This window comes from Mytilus galloprovincialis, chromosome 11, assembly GCF_965363235.1.
Source record: "Mytilus galloprovincialis chromosome 11, xbMytGall1.hap1.1, whole genome shotgun sequence".
Classification (NCBI taxonomy): Eukaryota; Metazoa; Mollusca; class Bivalvia; order Mytilida; family Mytilidae; genus Mytilus; species Mytilus galloprovincialis.
The window spans coordinates 86382840-86406563 of record NC_134848.1 but is presented as its reverse complement, the minus strand read 5'-3'; the positions used below and the strand labels follow the sequence as shown (position 1 = coordinate 86406563).

Genomic DNA, 23724 nt, shown 5'->3' with positions numbered 1-23724 from the left:
CTCTTCTAATGATTTCACTAAGGTCTCATAATTCATTTTCTTATCAGTTGGTAAATCGCTGAAGACACTCTGTGCGTGCCCGCGAAGGGCAGCGGCAAGGTAAAGCCCCTGTTCATATTCGTCCCAATTATTGATGATAGCACATGCTTCAAAGTGCGATTTAAAATCAACCCACTCGCCAGACCCATCATAATTGGCAAGTTTGATTTCTCTTCTCGTATTCTTTCCAGGCGTGCGTACTTTTTCCTGATTATTGACAGCCTGTTTTGCATTCCTTTGGCTAGGTCTTAAGATAGGAGAAATCTCCACTGAACCTCCGCTACTGGTACCGGGCGTTGCGCTAGTTGTTTTGTAATGCCCTTGCTTAGAGCGGGCTCCCTGTTCGTGCTCACTTACGTAAGGTCCAAACAATGTTGGTGCATCATCAGCTCGTTGAAGCTGTGTTTGGACTGTGCGCTCTGTGACATCGCCGAAATCCGTGCGCCTCGTCTGAGTAATACCAGAATCTGTCAGGTTTCTAGGTTGCTCTATTGGGGTAGAATGTTGTGGTGTCAAAAACCTAGGATTTTGAGTTTGTCTCAACTTTTCTATCTTTTGCTTTACATCTTCCTCTAACGTACTTATATGCTGTTGTAAATCGTCCATGTTTAATCAAGTATAGGTGCACTTGCCAATATCCCACCGCTGCCACCAAAATTATGTCACGTACTCGGGGTAGTGACTTCTGGGTACCGTACCAAAGTTTACCCCTGGATATTGGAAGCTGCACCGTTTCTTATATTTTTATCTTTAATTTGTTAACTTTTGCCTCTGACACACAATAACAATTTGTGGGACGTGTTGCTGTCTTTGAACAGACCTTGTGTTAAGCAACAACCAGTGCTAACCTGTGCAATATTCCAAACCTTGCTAATGTCTACCTATGCACTACTATCCTGTGCACCGCTATCCTGTGCACTATCTGGCTTATTCAGCCTGTGCACTGCCTAACCAGTGCACGTATTTCCGCACAGTCGCCTATGCACCTATTACCCGGTGCGTAAATACAACTTTAATACTCCTGCAACCTTATTCAGGTACGCAGATAGATTCTTATTCAGATTCTATTAATTCTTTTATAAAGTGTAGATAATTATCTTTTCCCTTCTTTAAGGCGTCTGGATTATCCATCAAGCGACCCTTGTTCTGACAGCACATCAGTTTATATACTAAGGTTTTGGACCATACCATTTAATTTGGACGATACCATATGTCTTATTCATATGAGTGTTTATAATTACCTAACCCTTAATGCTAAAACGTTTGAATGACGGCCCTTATGTTTACGACTACCGATCGGAATATTTCCGGGTATGCTAACCACGACCGGTCCGTTACTGATTCTAAATATTATAAATATCCATAGCAATGTAAACAAAACAAAATCGAAAGTAGACAACTGTTCAACTTTCAAACATAACGAGTTCGTATAACAATGTTTCAGCTTGATAAAAGAAATAAGATGAACCCTAGTAAAATAAAACTGATGAACCATGTTCATCACACTATTATGATTTATTTGTTTGTAGTTGGTATGACTATAAGGGCCCTTTGATTAGGAAATAAACATATTTGATTTTGATTTGATTTATTAGATATCCTATTAGTATCTTTTGCAATGTGACAGTTGTTATTTATTTGTTGATGTGTTTAAGCTTTTGATTTTGCCGGTTTTTTTCCTTTTTGAGTTTTCCACGTACTAATATGACTAAGTATTCAGTATTTTTGTGATTTTACTTTTCACTATACTCTTGTCTTATAACATATGCATTTTAGTATACTTACATTAGTTGACATGCATCCTGATTCGACCAATGTATTACCGACAGCTCCCACACTTTTACGCACAAAACATTCCTGAAAATAAAAATAAGTTAATCAAAATCATAATATCCATGATACTAAACATATTGAGCTACGTTTATGAATATTTATGAACATAGTGTCCCCACCGAACGTTTATGAATATTGATTGGCAAGTCTTAATAACATAGTGTCCCCACCGAACGTTTATGAATATTGATTGGCAAGTCTTAATAACATAGTGTCCCCACCGAACGTTTATGAATATTGATTGGCAAGTCTTAATAACATAGTGTCCCCACCGAACGTTTATGAATATTGATTGGCAATTTGCAGTCTTAATAACATAGTGTCCCCACCGAACGTTTATGAATATTGATTGGCAATTTGCAGTCTTAATAACATAGTGTCCCCACCGAACGTTTATGAATATTAATTGGCAAGTCTTAATAACATAGTGTCCCCACCGAACGTTTATGAATATTGATTGGCAAGTCTTAATAACATAGTGTCCCCACCGAACGTTTATGAATATTGATTGGCAATTTGCAGTCTTAATAACATAGTGTCCCCACCGAACGTTTATGAATATTGATTGGCAATTTGCAGTCTTAATAACATAGTGTCCCCACCGAACGTTTATGAATATTGATTGGCAATTTGCAGTCTTAATAACATAATGTCCCCACCGAACGTTTATGAATATTGATTGGCAAGTCTTAATAACATAGTGTCCCCACCGAACGTTTATGAATATTGATTTGCAATTTGCAGTCTTAATAACATAGTGTCCCCACCGAACGTTTATGAATATTGATTGCCAATTTGCAGTCTTAATAACATAGTGTCCCCACCGAACGTTTATGAATATTGATTGGCAATTTGCAGTCTTAATAACATAATGTCCCCACCGAACGTTTATGAATATTGATTGGCAAGTCTTAATAACATAGTGTCCCCACCGAACGTTTATGAATATTGATTGGCAATTTGCAGTCTTAATAACATAGTGTCCCCACCGAACGTTTATGAATATTGATTGGCAATTTGCAGTCTTAATAACATAGTGTCCCCACCGAACGTTTATGAATATTGATTGGCAAGTCTTAATAACATAGTGTCCCCACCGAACGTTTATGAATATTGATTGGTAAGTCTTAATAACATAGTGTCCCCACCGAACGTTTATGAATATTGATTGGCAATTTGCAGTCTTAATAACATAGTGTCCCCACCGAACGTTTATGAATATTGATTGGCAATTTGCAGTCTTAATAACATAGTGTCCCCACCGAACGTTTATGAATATTGATTGGCAATTTGCAGTCTTAATAACATAATGTCCCCACCGAACGTTTATGAATATTGATTGGCAAGTCTTAATAACATAGTGTCCCCACCGAACGTTTATGAATATTGATTGGCAATTTGCAGTCTTAATAACATAGTGTCCCCGCCGAACGTTTATGAATATTGATTGGCAATTTGCAGTCTTAATAACATAGTGTCCCCACCGAACGTTTATGAATATTGATTGGCAATTTGCAGTCTTAATAACATAATGTCCCCACCGAACGTTTATGAATATTGATTGGCAAGTCTTAATAACATAGTGTCCCCACCAAACGTTTATGAATATTGATTGGCAATTTGCAGTCTAAATAACATAGTGTCCCCACCGAACGTTTATGAATATTGATTGGCAATTTGCAGTCTTAATAACATAGTGTCCCCACCGAACGTTTATGAATATTGATTGGCAATTTGCAGTCTTAATAAAGTGTTCCCATCGAATGAGTCTTGATACGGAATTTTTTTTTCTACCATTAGTAAATCGAAAAATGCCATTTTTGAGCAGGATAACTTTACCCGTCCAGAGCACCAAATCCATGAAATGCTTCGTAGATTGTCTCATGAGTCCCGATTCTCCATTTGGAATATTCCTCCTCTTTATTACACGACTTATCACCTTTGATTCTCCACTTGGTCTTCTGCAGACCGGCAGTAAAAACATGAAAAAATGGGGCGTTCAATTTGCTTGCATAATGTAAAATGTTAATTTGAAATGGGGAGATTCAAATTCGATACCTCTTTAATACAACACGCTCTCTGCATGTTAAGAACTATTGCAACCACCCTTTAAGGAGTCCATATGTGGCCTGTGTATGTCCTGTCTAACTTTTATTAATTTTTCAGATGCATTCCGCTAATCAATCCGGTTTAAATACCACCTCAACCCACCCCTTACCTCTTAACTCCAACCAAAATAGATAATGCATTAAATCATATTAATTTTCTTGAACATTTTTTTTACTCTCTATTTGGTTGAATAAAATAGAAAAAAAAAATTCAGCAATATGAATATATATACCTCGTTATCACCACAGGTTATAGTATTACTACAATCCTCTATTTTAGGAACACCAGCACATTTAAAGCATCTCACGTTTGCAGCTAAAACAGAGTAAATATAAAAACATCTACTAATTTTAATCTATCAAACCAATACTAGATAAATACTTATTCATTCGTATATTGCATTAAGTCGGTTCATATGAACTTCTCTAGTGATGGTACGTCCATTTATTTTAACTGTGTGTTTTAGCATTTTCCTTGATATTTTGTTTTTTTATCATATGAACTTCCCAAAACAATATTTGCCCAACGACTGCATACGTTGCTGGTGGTGTTACAGTATGGGATTTCCTCTCATACTGTTGAAAGGTGGGTATGCATAATCTGCAGGGTAGCATGTACGGACAGACATACAGGGATTTGGTGCTTAGAAACATTGCAGACCCACATTTTGATAATCCTCCACTTGCGTCAAGACCCTTGTACATGTTCTACAATGATAGACCATACAGGGCAAGGATTGTAACCGAGTTGTAGCAAGTTCTTTAGTGCTGTTTGTATTTCTGCGTATTAATCTGTAGAAATATTTAGAGTTGGGTTCACTTTCCATTTTTTTATAAAATTCTTTACATTCAGTTGCTCTTTCTTGCCGTAATCTTTTTCTTACGTTTCTTTTTGCTTCCTTCAGTTCCAAAAAAAAGTGTCTTCACCTCTCTTTCTTCCATGTAGGTCCCATATCCTGTGTTTCTGCTTACTAATCGTTAGTAACTTTTTTGCATGTTGTGAAACTTTTAGTCTTGGGCCGCGGATTTTCATAGTTTTTGTCGGAATTGTTTTCCTTGCAGCTTGTTTAATTGCATCTATTAGATTATTTGTTTGGTCTTCTGTTGTTACTTTTCGATTTTTATTTTGATCTAAAGATTTTTTCACTGCTTCACTGTAAATTGCTGGTATACATTTTTCCCATTCTGTTTTATGCAGTTCTTCGTTGCTGAAATTTGATGATTTTTTTAGTTTTTGTTTGTCGGCTTGAAGTGTTAAAAGAGCCTTGACTGGTACATGGGCTGATAAATTTATTGCATCTTGTGAGAAAGTTTGAATAGAGTGGATAAGGTTGCTATTTGATGACAGGATGTAGTCTATTTTAGATGTAGATTTTCCATTATGATGAAAGAAAGAGTGTAGGTGATCATCAGCATCTAGTTGGTGTAGATTATAGTCTTTGACAAACTCTTTTAATATTCTATCATTTTGATTTTGCCTTGAATTGAGTAATGTTCCGTTCAGGTCCCCACAGATTATGAAATCCATATAGCAATACTTTTGTATAAGAAATTTGATAATATCTAAATGTTCCCTATATTTTATTACTGAGTTTGTATTTGAAGTTGGTAGGTATGAGTTGATAATACAAACTTGTCGATCATTGGTTTGAACAGAGATAGCAATGACTCTTTCGTTGCCTTCTGGCAATTTTCTTATTAAATCGTTCCACTTTTTGGGCCATAAGATAGCAATACCCGCTTGTCCCCTTGGTGCTTGGAAATTTACAATAGGATCGAATGTATCATGACATCTTATGTAATTATTAAAATTTGGAAATATTTCATCCAGTTTTCCTTTCTCATAGTCCCAAAGCCAATGTTCTTGAGCACATAGGATTGTATCCTGTACTTTTAATAGGTTTAAAGTATAGTTTTTATTAGTTTGGACCCCTTCAACATTGAAAGTGGTAACTTTTAATCTCTCGTGGTTTGGTTGTAAGGGAGAAACATGTATTTGTTGTCTGGTGGTTGTTTCCTTAGGCCGGGAAGTTCTAAAAAATTCCGTGGTGTGCTATCGACACTACATGAAGTTCCAGTATCTTTTGTTGTCTGCTTTATTTCTATTTCACAGGATGGTGATTGGTGGATATTGGTTGAAGTAGTCACAGAATTGTCAGTAGATGCAATTACATTTCTCTTTTCCATTTGCAACTTTGGACTTTTCGCCTCATCTGTATTGGTTGCCAGTTCCGTGTCCATACGTTGTGCTAGTAGTATTGAGTTGGTGTTGTACTCGGCTCTTTCTTTTTGGTCAGATTTGTATTGAGTTTTCGCTTTGTTCAATTCTTTTTGAACAGGTTTTTCTTGATAGTGTGAATCATCTGATAGATTTTTCGGTATTTGATCGATTTGCCTGTGGTAGTTTGGATGAGGAGATTTCGTTGATGAAGCTGCATAGCGACTATGATCATTTCTTTGAGGATTTGAGTTATTAAGTATGTTAGCCTGAGGGAAGTGATGCATGGCATTGTAATGAGGAGGAAACAGCTGTCTTGTATGTTGAATATTTGGTGGTGGACGTGCAAATTGGTAAGCTGGAGGTTGAGGAAACAGATGGATATTTGGATGTTGTTGAAACGAGTATGGACCTGGATTGTTAAAGTTGGTATGTTGGGTCCATGTTGGTTGAGGATTGAGATATTGATTTTGTTGTTGAAACAAGTGTGGACCTGGATTGTTAACGTTGGTATGTTGATTCCATGTTGGTTGGGGGTTGGCAAATTGGTGTTGTTGGTTTAGATGCCTAATTTGATGGTTCATTGTGGCCATACTCTGTTGTAGCTGTAGGGCCATTTGCGTAGTTAGCGCAGAGCAGATAGATAAATTTTGGGTTGATTGGACTTCAATTGCTCTGATTCGAGATTCTAAGGCTTGTATTTCCATTTGGTGCATCCTTTCATATATGTTAAAGGGGTCTATTCTATAGGAATTCTGGTTAGTTTGTTGATTTTGGTTGCTGGGATCCATACTGTTCTGGATATGCCTTTCTCCATGATAACTGCTATTTTGTGTTTTGTTGGTCAAAGAATCTTTCTTTTGAAGGAGTTTAATTGTTTTCTCTTGGTCCTTTAGCTTTTGTTCTAATTCTGTTACAAAACCATGTAGCTCCATATCCCGGTTATTTGTACCGGTTTTTGGTCTTGAAGTGGTTTTTGGTTTTGTTGAAGTTGACTTGTTAGAAGTTTTTGCTATCTTATTTATAGTTACACTATTGTTGCTGTTCAGAATATTATTGGTTTCCTTCATAGATGTTACATTATACTGGATATTGGTGGTTTCTTCGAAAGGAATTTGGTCAATCGGAATATTGATTGTTTTTTTTGCAACAGAGTGGTCAACAGGAGTGTTGATGTACATGCAATTCTCAGGTGCATTATGGTCATTCTTACTCTTGCTATACTCTTTGGTTGACGTTTGGTCATTAACGCTTTCAGCTTGGTTTGAGTGGTTCAACAAGATTGGATTACTTTTTTCTCATAGTGGATGGATTTGGTATGATAACTTCAGTATATAATGTATTGATTGTTGATGGTCATCAAACTACTGGATTTAACCAAATTAATAACACCAATAAAGTATCACATTTATTGTTCACATCAGACAAGCTAACAACATCCGGTTACACAAGTATAGCTAATAACCAAAAAGGTTAATATGGTTAAATACCAAAATGAATAGAAAAGTACCAAATGAATATTACAGATATTACATTTCTCCCCTTTTACTAAAAAAAAATATCTTTATTTCCTTGTTCTTTTAAATCTCCAAAATCTAGCTTTTAAGTATAATCTTTCAAAACTTAACCAGCAAAAATTTACTGAAAATGTAAAGTTTGTCTTTTTAAAAATCAAAATTAACATGATTAACCTGAGTATCAAGTAAATGTATGAAAATACTTTAAATTTCATAATACTAAATTCTTGACTAGAATTTGATTTAACAAAAAAAAAACAATAAAAAATTGTCATCTCAATTAACTGTCTATAAACCCAAGTAGACAATTGTCTCAATTGCTTAAAACAAAATCTTTGTATCTGGATGGTAGTTTCCGGTCACGAGTTGGTCTAGACGGTTTGGACGGCTCTAGACTTGGGACGGATTTCATCAATTTGTTAGACTGAGCTTTATCATTAATTCCACCATTCTGATTTCCTTTTAACACATTTTGATTCTCACTAAATATATTTTGATTTTGAATTTCACTATAGACATTTTGATTTTCACTATAGACATTTTGATTTTCACTATTGACATTTTCACTATTGACATTTCCACTATTGACATTTTGATTTTCACTATTGACATTTTGATTTTCACTATTGACATTTTGATTTTCACTATTGACATTTTCACTAGATTTCCTTTCAATGAATCTTTTAATATGTGTGACATTTCTCTTATATGTATCACCATCATCATTTTGAACAACAACACTATTTCCATGCTTTTCCAGCAGTGTGAATGGTTTCGGATTAAAGGTTGTAGACAATTTATTTCCTCTGTTTTGTTTCACTAAAACAGAATCTCCTGCTTTCAAATCATTTGTTGTCGCATTCCTTCTTGTGTCCGCATATAGTTTTCCTTTCTCCTTCCTTTGACTATCTCGTTCACGCACTTCAGTGTCGTCATGTGAACGGATCTGAATATCTGATAATACCTGATAATTTCTTGTTGATAGCCTTATTAACATTGAGTTGGTAGTCTTTCTGAAAAGTAGGTATTTTATTATCAACATGATTTGGTGTTGGATCTGATCTCCTTAGATTTGTATTAGATCTTTGACTGCGACGCAGTGAGAGAGTCTGACTATCGCCCACTTCATTAATAGTGCTACTGTCTGCCATTTTATGCTAGTGCTAGTTTTTATAGAGGGTTTAGCGCGGAACAACCACACTTAGGTAAATTGTACGTGTTTGCTCTTTAGATAGATTTCAGCCCAAGATTTTGTTATTTTCCTTCTATGATAAGTTATAGCACAGATCAACCACCTTTACCACAGGTGAGGTTTGACAAGTTAATTTTGTTAGCTATTCAGGTATTTGATAGAAGAGATGCTTTTTATACCCCACGCAACGAAGTTGCGGAGGGTATAATGTTTTTGACCCGTCTGTCCGTCAGTCCGTCCGTCCGTCAGTCCTGTTTCTTGTCATCGCAACTCCTCTCAAACCACACAACAGAATTTCACGAAACCTTTTCAGATAATAAGGACATACTATGTAGTTGTGCATATCGACGGGAAATTGCTTTTCAATTTTTTTTCTAGGAGTTACGACCCTTTGAACTTATTTACTTTAATGTACTACTGCAACAGTTTGTCATCGCAACTCCTCTCAAACCACACAACATAATTTCACGAAACCTTTTCAGATAATAAGGACATACTGTGGTGCTGAACACCATTATATAGTACTGAACCAGTCCATGTTTTACATATTCCTCATCATGTATCCGTGACGTAGTACACAGAACACACGATTCCGAACTCTTCACCTTACCACATGTATTGACATATTGCTTATTTCCATTATTACTGTATTTTATGTATTATTGTTGTATCACCTGAATAAACCCTGGTGAGTTTCATATATATTGTTCTTATATTATTAATTATATGCTCGGATCACAACATTGGCGTCGTCGACAGGATCTCGAATCTGTCAATTTTGAAACTACCGCTCTGCACGGTACGTTTCACACCATTTGCTTTCAATTATTGCAAATTATAGCCAGGCTATATTTTAAATTAAAACCTCCATCAATTTTGGAAAGTTTTAGTACTTTTTCAGGCAGTACTACACATCATATTTACTGTTTGAAATTTATGCTTGTCTAGTTTCTCGTTTTAGTGAGTCGCCATTTTGAATAGCCATTAGCTGTATCTTGTCCAAATTGAGCAGGACGGAAGTTGGATTTCTGCGCATGCTCTGACAAAACTACAGTACAGGCATCGTGGTTTACTACAAACACCGTTTCGTGCACAATTACAGTACAGGCAACGTGGTTGATGACAAACACCGTTTCGTGCACAACTACAGTACAGGCAACGTGGTTGATGACAAACACCGTTTCGTGCACAACTACAGTACAGGCATCGTGGTTGATGACAAACACCGTTTCGTGCACAAATAAAGCATAGACAACATACTAACGAAACAGTTTACTAGCAGTTTGAAATAACAACCATAACAAACCATACAATTTTACCAAATTTTTAAAATGTCAAAACTTATTATACTTATGGATGCCATCTTGGATCAACTTCAATCAGTTGAGGGTATAGACAATGAAATGGCCATACAGATACTTGAGGTAAGAGATGCCTCACATTTCATAGACTTTAATGCAGTGTCCGGCATTACTGGTGTGCCAAAATCAACGCTAAAGAAATATTTCATTGAACCTGGCATGTTATTCTTATACCAGAAACTGCACAATGAGATAGCAGAAAGTAGACAGGAACTCAAGCAGGATATTGCTTATGTCACATCAGGACTCCATGAGGTAGACAATAAAGCCTCCCAAATTGACAACATGACGGAGAAGTTTGATGATTTATGTGCTCGCATGACTAAAATGGAGCAAACTCAATTAATGGGGTCAACCATTCAGTTTAAAAACCCACTGCCATTATTGCAGGATAATCATCATGAACAGGCTGAACAATCAGAGAAGAAATTTGGTGCTTTTGGCGCGACAATTGATAGTTTGATAGCCCAGAAAAACCAGCAGGCTGAGGAAAAATTTGGAACTAAACCCAAAACATTTAGTACCCCCAGCTAGTTCAGCAACATATCCAGACTTTTCCAAGGTGTCACCAATTAGTAAACCAACTGGACTTTCTAGTTTAGGTGAGTCATTCACTACCAACACAAGTCTACAGGACGATATGTATGCATCTGCAGCGTCCACTCTGAAAGTAAGTACTGCAACTGAAGCGGCTTACCTAAACCATGTGAAACCCAACACTGAAATCCATGTTGAACAGGGGCCCTCGGCTCCCTCTTTGGTTACTTTTAACATGGTGCCCGTTCAGTCAACTTTGGAAATGAAGTCTGAACCAAGCTTCATTCAGCATGTACAATTGGACAATCAGTCTAAAGATGGACAGGGGCCTTTGGCCTCCACTTCGAATACTTCAACTCATGAAATACATAACAATGTATCGCAGGGTTACACTGGACAGGGGACTTTGGCCCCATCGTCATTTTATAACCCAATCATAGTTCAAGGTTCCGCGATACCTAACATGCCACCATTTTGGTCTTACAGTGAGCCACCACCGGGAGCACAACAAAATAACGGATCGACTGTACCGTCTACTGCAGTTTTCCATCCAGGATCAAATAAAGACACTTCAAACATTCCTTCAATCCCAGTACATTTGAATACTCCAGTAGTTATGCCTTCCCATGTACAGTCTGTAAACAACACTTCTGATCAGACCAAAAGTGAAGCTACACACGAAAGGCACAGAAGCAGGGGCAGAAAGCACTGCCAGAGGGAATCCTCTTCATCAAGTGATGAATCGATAGACAGGGAATCATCCCGTTGGAAGGAGTCCCATACTAGAGAACGAAGCAAAAGCCCACAACTGCCGAAGATGCCAGTCTTTACTGGTTCTGGTAATCTATCATGGGAAGCTTTTGTGTACCAGTTTGAAAGAACTGCAAATCGCCGTAACTGGGATGACGCAAAGAAAACGTGCCGTTTTCTTGATTGTTTGTCTGAGGTTGCACTAGAATATGCCCGACGATCGCATATATCAAGATATGACGACTTGCGGAAATATATGAAAAGGCGATTTAGTAAGAAGGAGGAAGCCTCTGCAGCAAGAAGACAGCTACAGTACATCAGGCAGTTGGACGGAGAGACCGTAGAAGAATACGCAGAAAGAGTTCATTTCTTGACAATGGATGGGTATTACCGGAGTAACAATGACATAATAGATCAACTAGGTACTGAGGCGTTCCTCCGTGGATGTCAGGAGAAGGAGGCAGCACGGATCGTTATAGAGAAAAATCCAAGGACTATAAATGAAGCTTTGAAATGGATTAAGTCTTCGTTAGCTAATCAGAAAGCCATTTATGGGGCCCGGAAGTCTTATTCTCAGTTATATACCCAACGACAAGTTACCTTTTCTGATGTTGGTAATTCTGATCATTCTCCGCAGAGGCCCTCGGCCTTGCAATACAATCAGAGGTTTGATAAAGAAGATGGATCTTTAAAATCTAATATTGAAGACTTAGTGTCTATAATTGGTCAGCTATTAAAAGATAGAAGGAGTAACATATCTACAACCCAACCATTGTCACAATCAAATTTCCGGAGTCCTCAGAATTCACGTTTTCCGTCACCACAAAGAAGACCTAAACCTTATGAAGAGCAGCCCAACATATCACCATCTTTCCAGAGGACCTCGTCCTCGCATACACCAGAAGATCAATATTTAAACAAGACAGGGTCAGGTCATTAGGCTCACTTCTGACCCTCGAGAAAGAGAGCCTACAAGAGCTCGTTGTTAAGACTGTAGGTATATGTGGTCTGATATTTGCAGTAAATTATATATCCCAGAATATAATTGACACTGTTGCTATATCTTTACTAAGCAGATCATGTATTTTAAACACTCCTGTAAACCGTGAACATGTACTTTTTAAGAGAATTCGACCTCAACCAGTTAGTTGCAACTTTGTCACAAACACTACCATTTCAATAGGACATATCACTACGCATTCAGATGTGTGTATGATATCTATGACCGAAACTAGACTTAATATTTTGAAAGCGTGCACTGCAGTATTGGACTTGGTGCACACATCTGATAACCGTAAGATGAACGGAAAGGAAGTCTTCCAACAGAGATCTTCAGGGACCCCAGGTCCCACAGAATCCTCTGTTACTGTATCTATTTCAGCAGCAATTGACCTTTAATTCATCACTTTATATAGAAGTCGACCACATCAGAGATTTGTGTGTGGATTAGTAACACAGGTCAAGATGAAGCGCCATGACTTAAAGAAGCATTTGCAAGCGTATTTGGAAACGACCTGCGGGAGCTGTGAAGTTCAAGAGGCTTTGGTAGGTTCTTTGGCGCACCGACATACAATGGAAATTACAATGGATTACAATGTACATTTTGTAGGAAAAACTTTACACTTTGGTTTTAAACCAATTGTAGCATCAAGAACTTCCGTTCGAATGCTGGCAAGTAAACTATCCGTGGTTTGAAGTGCGAGTTTTAAGATTATACCGTGAACTGTATTCTATGTGGACCGTAAATGACAATGCCTTGAAATTCTTCCAATCGCCTAATCAAAGAGAATAGTGTCGATTAGAAACTATCTATTATTTCGAATTGGATTATGTTTCCGAAGAGGAAGAGACATGTTTTATTCTTATGACCGTTTATTTTGCGTATTTTCACTGTATATATCCTATCGTATTGGATTATGAATGAGACTGTTAAGTTTGCGTATTTCATGAACTCAATTACTTAAATTGTATTTAGAAGGAATATAGAACTTTTAAGTGGATTTATGCGTGAAAATGTGTGTAATATGAAACCTCGTTTATTCCGACATTACTTCATGTATATGGATTACTTTTCACAGACAGTGCGTTATTTCTAGTCGTTTTATTTACCCCTGGTCTGGTTCTACTGAGATGAGGGGGAGGACAGGGGGGTACCCTTCTCCCTTCTCCCACCCCTCTTCTCCTTTCTCCTACCCCCGTTCTCCTTTCTCCCATTAGAATAAAACATCTCCTTTTGAGATATTTTTTCTTGAAATATTAGAAAATTTTTTAAAAGGAGAGATATTTTATTTTTTCTCCTTTCTCATACTTTTTCTCCTTTCTCCCAGCCTTCCTCTCCTTTCTCCTACCCCCTTTCTCCTTTCTCCCACCCCCTTTCTCCTTTCTCCTACCCCCTTTCTCCCTGTCTCCCTTACCCCTGTCCTCCCCCTCTGAGATGGGTCGATTGTGGTGCTGAACACCATTATATAGTACTGAACCAGTCCATGTTTTACATATTCCTCATCATGTATCCGTGACGTAGTACACAGAACACACGATTCCGAACTCTTCACCTTACCACATGTATTGACATATTGCTTATTTCCATTATTACTGTATTTTATGTATTATTGTTGTATCACCTGAATAAACCCTGGTGAGTTTCATATATATTGTTCTTATATTATTAATTATATGCTCGGATCACAACAATACTATGTAGTTGTGCATATCGACGGGAAATTGCGATTCAATTTTTTTTCTAGGAGTTACACCCCTTTGAACTTATCTACTTTAATGTACTACTGCAACAGTTTGTCATCGCATGTCCTCTCAAACCACACAACAGAATTTCACGAAACCTTTTCAGATAATAAGGACATACTATGTAGATGTGCATATCGACGGGAAATTGCGATTCGATTTTTTTTCTAGGAGTTACGCCCCGTTGAACTTATTTACTTTAATGCACTACTGCAACAGTTTGTCATTGCAACTCCTCTCAAACCACACAACAGAAATTCATGAAACTTTGTAGATAATAAGGACATACTATGTAGATGTGCATATCAACAGGAAATTACGGTTCAATTTTTTTTTCTAGGAGTTATGCCCCTTTGAACTTATTTGCTTCAATGTACTTCTGCAACAGTTTGTCATCTCAACTCCTCTGAAAACACACAACAGAATTTCATGAAATTTTATAGATAATAAGGACATACTATGTATATTGACAGGAAATTATTATTCAATATTTTTTCTTATACAATTTTTTTTTTCTTATACTTATTTAATTTCTCCAATGACAATGTGGGGACGTGGGGTATATTTTGCTACTCCACTATTTAAATGATGCGATATAGCAAGGTACAACCACACTAACCCACGACCAAAAAAAAAAAAAAAAAAATGAGATATGCTATGCAAACCTAGGTTTTGCTAGAACACAACTTTCATAAGGTATAGCGCGGCACAACCACACTTACCAGGAGAAGTTTGTTTGTTTGGTCTTACTTAATGAAGAATTAAATACTGGAATATGCTTTGACAGCTACGATTTCCTTACCCTCTGCTTAAATGACTAGGTATAGCGCGGCACAACCACACTTACCAGGGATCAGGTTAATGGAAATAAACTTTATTGACCAATGTGTGCAGGTATGCTACTAAGGTTATGATTACTGGGTATAGCGCGGTACAACCAAACTTACCAGACGATACAAAATGTAAACTTGTTAGCTCAGCATTTATTGTTTAAACAAACTACTTTAATACATAAGTATATATATATACAGACTACAGTTTTTGTTATAACATGGATTTTTCTTGTAGGATCATTGATGTCTGGTTATCTGGTTTGATCATAGGTATAGCGCGGTACAACCACACTGACCTAGTAGATAAATGTTGTATTTGTTTGTAGATTTACTAGTAGATATTTTAGATGCTAGGTATAGCGCGGAACAACCACACTTACCGATAGTCTATGATTTTAGTTTAGATCCAGCAGTCTCTGATAATTCTCAGAGTGAATTTCTTTAACCAGACTTTTGCCAAAAGGTGGATGCCGTCCTTATATAGATTTGTGTTTAAGTATTTCTTGGTTTTGTGTAACCCTTTATATATATATCTTTATCCGTATGTGTATTGTATCTTGAAGTCCTGTATAAATCGTATGAGAAGTCTGGCGAAAAGTTGTTGAGAGTAGTATTTAAAGTTTTGATACTTGAATTTAGAGCTGAGACTTGTGTGTCAAGAATTTTGTCCTGTTCCAGAAATTCAATTGGGTTCATATGCCCATGAGAATAATTACACTTTCTTATAGAATATATTGGTATTTCAAGGAATGTTACTTTACACTGAGGATATGCGGATAAATTTGGATTATTAATTGAAAATTTGTTGTGATTTGCTCTACAATCTCAGAAGTGTCTTCGGAAGTTACGTTTATGAGGAATGTAGAGCGGTCCAAAGTAGTTATGTCACAAGTACCTATCCAAATATATAGCCAAATTTTATCTGTATTTAAGAACTAAAGATTTGATGTTCTTTTCGAGCCACTTTACTGAATAACGAGATTTTGAGCCTTTAAAACAATTCCATACAATATTTTCTTGGAGTGGATGGAAAATGTTATCTCTCTGGAATGTGCCTTTGCTGTCTGAATAGATAATTGGTGTATAGGTTTTTACACCTTCAGGTTCAATGATAGTGCTGTCTAAATAGATAATTGGTGTATAGGTTTTCACACCTTCAGGTTCAATGATAGGTTTGTTATTGAACTTTTCTAGTTTTATCTCGGACATAAATGCAGGAAAATAAAGCACACAGAAAATAATATAATAATGATGCTGCTGTAGGTTATATGAAACTATATATAATATAAAAAAGAAGATGTGGTATGATTGCCAATGAGACAACTATCCACAAAAGACCAAAATGACACAGACATTAACAACTATAGGTCACCGTACGGCCTTCAACAATGAGCAAAGCCCATACCGCATAGTCAGCTATAAAAGGCCCCGATAAGACAATGTAAAACAATTCAAACGAGAAAACTAACGGCCTTATTTATGTAAAAAAAAATGAACGAAAAACAAATATGTAACAAATAAACAAACGACAACCACTGAATATACAGGCTCCTGACTTGGGCCAGGCACATACATAAATAATGTGGTGGGTTAAACATGTTAGCGGGATCACAACCCTCCCCTAACCTGGGACAGTGGTATAACAGTACAACATAAGAACGAACTATAAAAATCAGTTGACAAAGGCTTAACTCATCAGATGGACAAAAATATAAGTGGACGTGGCCGGGTACTTATATAGCTATCTAGCAAATGTTATTGATGATTATAATAAGCCAGCAGACATGAAACTTTTCCGTTTGTTTACAAGTTGTTTTTTTTTTATCGAGATTCTCAATGGCGTAGATATATATGTATGAATTGTGTTTATTTCTTATTAAGTATACAGCATCGGCGTTGTCGTGCGACTATCCACTTTACAAAGTCTTTGGTATTTATTTAAGCCTTTTATGGCGTGCATATTCAGAGTATTTATGTATACTTGGATATTTGGTACAAGTATTGGTTATAATTGGATATTTGGTACAAGTATTGATTATACTTGGTTATTTGGTGTAAGTATTTGTTTTATGTCTACATTGATGGGTGGTTTATACCAGGAGAACTTAAAATATCATTAACTCTGACTGAGAACACAATTTGATTCATTTTAGCTCATTAACTGGGCTCACTCGCTAAGCATTTTCATTACAGTTCACTGGCAAATATTTTGTGATATTCATGTGTAAAAAAGCTGATAATCTATACATGTGTGGGAGGAGCAGTTATCAAGCTTGCTTTGGTCTGTACGAAATGTCATAGGCCAAGTTAGGGAGGTGAAAAAGCCGGTAACAGAACGATAAACAGATGATCAGGTTTTCTTCGTATAGATCCCTTAAAATATCCCCCACTGAGGACACAATTTGATTCACATTCTAACATGACGTCTTTCAAACGCTATTGTAACCGACCATTGTAAAATATGAATAAATTGGTTGGGCTGTTCCGATCGTACTCCCACGTCATATGCTTTTTATACGACTGCAAACAAAATTGCGGTCATATATTGGTATAACGTTGTCAGCGTCGTCCGAAGACGGATGGTTTCTGGATAAATAAGTAAACAGAAATCAATAAAATTTTAACACAATGTTTATAACCACAAAAGGTAGCTTGGGATAGTTTTGGGGTGTTATTGTCCCTAAGGTTTAGAAATGTGGAGCCAAAAGGGCCCAAAAATAGCATTTATCTAGTGTCAGAATAATAAGTTGTGTATAAGTATTTCAATTGTTCTGAAATTGTATCACAATGTTTAATACCTTAAGTAGAAGGTTGAGATACATTTTAAGGGTTATGGGGCAAATAGTCTAGGAATGAAGGGCCAAAAAGGGGCCAAAAAATTGATCTCATCCACTAATTAAAGTCGTTAAAGTAGAATATTTAATGTAGGTTTGTCCACAATTTTGGAATATATTAATACATGTATAGAAATGATGTTGAGTCTGTTCCTAGATGCCTGAGATAGACTTCAATATTTATTATTTATTGAAATAAATGGAATCATCTTTCAAAAAAGTTTTATTCTATGGTAATGTATCCCCCCCCCTTTATAAGTTGAAAAGGTTACATTTTCACCTTATTATAAAACCGAAGCTTCAATGTAGTGTCCATACTTGCCCTAACTGTTCAGGGTTCGACTTCTGCGGTCGTATAAAGCTGTGCCCTGCGGAGCATCTGGATGTAATATGTACAACAAGCAAACATCAACCCACACCAAACTGAATGTAATTGAAAGACATCTAGAGGTCAATATACAGACTCGAACAGAAGACAGAAAAAGGAAAGATATAGTGAATTTTGGAGAATTTATATTATTACATGTACATGCATTTGAAATATTTAAGATGTATTGTTTCAAATTTTTTAGTTTTAGGTTCCACCTAGGTACATTGTACCATTTTAGAAAACTGGGATTTCAATGCTAGTCTATTAGAGGGATATTTGATTTTCATTGGTTGTAGATTTATCATGAAGTCAGATTTGAAAATGGCTTTGGGAATTAAGATGTAGTAAAGACCGAATGTCAGTTTTAGTCTTACATGTATATAATTATGTGTACATATATCACTGATTCAGTGGCAATGCTATATAGAGGGCCCTCATGGGGTTTTTGATTATGTGATTACTTGGCCGTTTTTTTAATGATTATTTGATTATTAAGCCAAATATTTCATGATTATTTGATTACCTAGGACTGTATTTTTAGTTTATGATTATTTGATTACTAAAGATAAGCAAATATTTAATGATTATGTGATTATATTGGCAAAACAATGGTGATTATGTGATTACTAGGACCCCCCATGAGGGGCCTCTATATAGACATTGACAAGTCTTAGATAACATTTTATAGTTTTGAATGTTTCTTCATCATGCAGTTGACTAAAATTAGATGGAGGTGTGTTCTTATTTCCAACAGAGGGGCACTCAATCTATATCAATATGTGCACGAAGCAAATTGATAGTTGCTAGATACTGAGTGATTATACCACAACAAAAGTTTTAACCTAGCTGTGCATATATACTTAAAATACGGGGAAAAATCATGTCTTTTTCAGGACTTCTGAATCCAACCATGTCGTATGGAATGTTATTGAGATATGGTTTTGGTCGATGGATGTTCAGGAAGAACCTGCAGTACAAATTATATCACTGGATTTAGCTCTTTGTCTAAGTGTATTATTAAACTACTTTGCTTTGAGTTCAGTTCATTGTTATGCAATTCATTCTTTGTGAAATAAAGATTTGACAGACAACTCTCATGTACAAGGATTTGTCAAAGTAGTACTTCTATGTATAATGTAAGTATTAGGGAGATAAAAGCATTCTATTTCGATTTGAACCAAACATTATATGTATATGTCCTTTGACCAAATTTTAAAAAAAAAACCAACCCGACATTACTACTCCCTCTACTAGCAATATGACGCTAGGTTGTTTTAATACATCTGTACTGCCTATTGATGACTCGTACCTGAGTGTAAATGGTCCTTCAATTATGTTAAAAAAAATTATAAGGCCTATCTAGCCTAATCGGTTTCTAAAACTATATTTCATTGTACATGTTCAACGTTTTTCATTCATTTGTTTATTTCTTAATTTGTGTGAATTAACATTGATACAGTTAATGTTAATTACTACAGTTTCATACCACAACAAATACTGTATTTGTACATGTATCAGTTATATTTGTATCCATATAACAAACAAAAAAAATGAAAAGGAATAATTTTGCAATATCTTTTAAATACTATAATTTTTTTTACATATTTAGACATATTAAGACTAATTAAGTAGATGATATTATAAATATCCACTTGACATGCTTGAAATTCTATCAGATTACTTATGGAGCAGTCGTGAGTCTTTGAAGCATGCTCACAGAGGTTCTTTTGGTGAAATCATTTTCATATTGGTCAAAATTGTTCTATGCTTCGACGAACTTTGGAGGAGATATAATCAAAGAATTAATAAAAATCAGCACAGAAGTTTACTTCCTAGCTTATCTAGCCGCAAGCATCATGTCAGGCATTGTCATTACTAATCAAAGAGCAGAATGCTCTGAGGGATACGATTGCCATAGTTTTCATTGACACATGTATAGCAGTTCTGCCAAATTTTCATTAAACAAATGCATGAGATTTGGCCAAAATTCAAAAGATCAAAGAGGAAAGAAATAGATCCAAGAATACTGTTGCAAAAAAAGCATGAACATGCGCGAGTCTCAAGCATTTTGGCCGGTAACCCTGGTACAGCTGGATAGTATTATTCTCTAAACTAATTCAACTGCACATGCAAAATGTAACAATCTGAATAGTCACTCAACTTAAAGAATAGCCAATCCCCGTTACAAGTGTATGAGCCATGTACTTATTGTGTTTTATCGAATTATAGTTATCCTGTACCATTGTAAACTCGTACCATTAAAAAAAAAAAAACTCGAACCATTGCTAACTCGTACCAACTTATTTAAATGCATCCAAATGGTGTTAAATGATGAATATACATGATATACGTTACTTTCACCCAATACCTCTTAAGTCTGTAAAATGTATATAATTTGAAAGTACAATGACCAATTTGTAGCTTATGTTCCTTGTATATTGGATAGAAAATACTGTGGCAGATGTAGATAATTAAGGTATATACAGTTTCACCCGAAGAAAATTTTTCATGAATAATAAAATCTTAGCAGTTAGTCAAAATGATTGCCAAAATTATTTTTACTGTCTATAAATAAATGTAACAATGAAATTTAACTGATTCCTGTTAAGGGGGTCCGCATTTTCCCCGCAAAAAAAGCACATGGCTTTCAACAATTGTAAACATAGCATTCAATTTGTGATCATGGATTACAGCTTTAATTAACTTAAATTGGATATATACATATTCAACATGTTCAATTTTAATAAGGTACAGTTAATGCAATGTTTTAACTTTCCTCTGGATTAAGTTCTACAGTGGCGGATCCAGAACTTTTCCTAAGGGGGAGCCCGCTGACTGACCTAAGAGGGGGCCCGCTCCAGTCATGCTTCAATGATTCCCTTTATTATCAACCAAATTTTTTCCACAAAAAAAGGGGGGGCTGGATCCGCCTATGTTCTAGTTTGAAAGATCAGTTAAAACATTAATGCTTTAAAACATTCTTTATTTTTGTCTAAGTTTTCATTTAACTCCTGTGTAAAATTCAAGTAATTCAACTTTATTTCTATTAAGTTTACAAACAGAAACCCATAAAACATCATATTTTTTATATATTTTTTCTGAATGTTACGACTTCCCAGTAGTACAAGTTAACTTTTTTGGTTCCAATGCCGTGGTACGAGTTAACTTGCTTCCGTATCTTATCACCGTAATTCTAGGAGGAACCCTAAACTGGACCCCTATCATATTGTGTTCACTTATCGCTACACTGACCTTCGGTGCGAAGCTATATATAGAACGGCGGACCAGTTTAGGAGGAACCCCATTTCTTACTCTTTAATTATTGAAGTTCCTTTGGGTCAGAGGGCATGACTCCTTTCAGTACACACTCCTTTTACATTGAGATCGTTCTTAATATAATACGACGTTTACCGGCATTAACGAGTTAATTCTTCTTGACGAATACTTCGAAAAGGGAGACAACTCGAAACGATAACATGGAAGATTCCATTTCTGCTGAAGGGGTGTTATAAGTAATTTTTACGATGAAACATTTATTTTAATTTAAATTATGCATGTGATTTAAAATTATGCAACAATAATAGCCCTCCATATGCAGACAGACATAGAAAGAATCCCATGAGTTTCAAATTAATCAATGAAGCGGGGAATCACTCAATCTGATACCCCTTGAAATCAGGAAAACTACACGCATGTGGGGTCTCACTAATTAGCGACAAAAAGCGTCAAGAAGCGACAAGAAGAAAAATAATAAGTGACAAAAAGCAACAAGAAGCTATTTAGCGACAAGAATACATTTTGTTATCACATACATTAAAATATTTTTTAGGATTATATTGAAAGATGAAGAAATAAAAAAAAATCGATGAAGAGATTGTGTACTTTTTATTATCATATTGATAGATGTGGAAATTAAACATGTGTAAGAGCAAAGAAAATGTAAACGCTATAAAATGAAAATAAAAACAAAGATTTGTCACCTTCCTTTTGAAGGATTTAATAAAACAAAAACATGAAATATTATTTCCTTCCTAACTGTACAATTAATTTTTCCTGATAGGACCAACATTAGCTGTGGCTTCACTCTAAGGTAATACACAATTAAGAGCAACAAATGAGATTAACTAGGTGCGTGTCCTTTGTTTTATTGCAACAATAACATCCATTAACACCTTCATCAATTACACGCACCAGAATATAAAATTATTGTACCGAATAGTGAACACCTGTTGAAAACTCAAGATTGTCATCAGTTTCCTTTAATCTTCAATCTATATGCATAAACATGATAAATATCGTTAAATGAGACAATACACTAAATAAAAATGATGAAAAATATTCACATTTTAATTATGTTTTCCTCTTGTTTGATTTCAGTTCTTAATTTGTATTTCACAATTTGTGTATGAATTTTCTGGACAATTATGCACAAATAATGCATTTTGCAAGTTAATTATATATTGTACAAAAATGGTTTTAAAAACAAATAAAAAGACAAAATATACTTTCTGTGATACCTTATAAAATATCATGTAAATAAATGTAGCAACTGAATTAGATTTACAAGTTTCATTCCCCCCCCCCCCCCCCTATCAAAATTAACTTTCCTGTCGTTGAAATTGTTTTCTTTTGCATATTTTTTTAATATTTATTTCGAATAAGTAATATAAATAAAAAAATGTTTTCTTGTCGCTAAATAGTTTCTTGTTGCTAATATTATTCTTCTTGTCGCTTCTTGGCGCTTTTTGTCTCTACAATTCTTTTTGTCTCTAATTAGTGAGACCACGCATGGACATTAATACATAAACAAACCGCGACTTGCGATTTGGAACAAGAACTTTTATTAAATGATATGATGAATGGTTCTCCATTTCTTTATGAGAGTACAGTATCAAATATCAGTTTCATAACGGTAAAATATAGAAATACTCCACTTCAGTTCTTGTGACAGAAATAGAATTATCGATCGGCTTTCAGAGAACTCTCGCAAGTTATCAAAATTTGGGAATTCCCTCTGACGTGTTTCTAAATTTATAAAAACACTAAATATAAATACTGTTTAATTCTGATTTTCCGTATTGTTAAAAACACGCATATAAGTTAAGGAAAATATCATACATGAAGATTATGAGTAAAACATTACAGGAAAGTTGTTTATGTTCAATTGTTTTGCTTGTTTTTACCTTTTAAAGCAAGACAATCATAAGAATCTGAGATGTTGCCGACTGTTTAGAATAAAACGAATGACGTGAGGGAGTGTGTCATAGGGTCAATGGTAAAAGTCTACAGATTGCTTGACAGCAATCGTATCCCAAAAACCAATAAATGTAATTCTAATCTGAGGAACAATTTGACATTTTAACAAAAAAAAAATTCGTATGATACTGACG

The 23724-nt window shown here is 35.5% G+C and overlaps 1 protein-coding gene across 1 annotated transcript in view; it reads right to left on the bottom strand.

Annotated features, from left to right (window-relative positions):
- Positions 1-23724, bottom strand: part of LOC143052971 (uncharacterized) — a 57919-nt gene that overhangs the window by 31856 nt on the left and 2339 nt on the right. The window contains exons 3-4 of the mRNA XM_076226148.1: positions 4214-4296; positions 1825-1896 (exon numbers count right to left, since the gene is read on the bottom strand). Coding sequence (XP_076082263.1) covers positions 1825-1896; positions 4214-4296 — 155 coding nt within the window. The remainder of the gene's footprint in view (positions 1-1824; positions 1897-4213; positions 4297-23724) is intronic.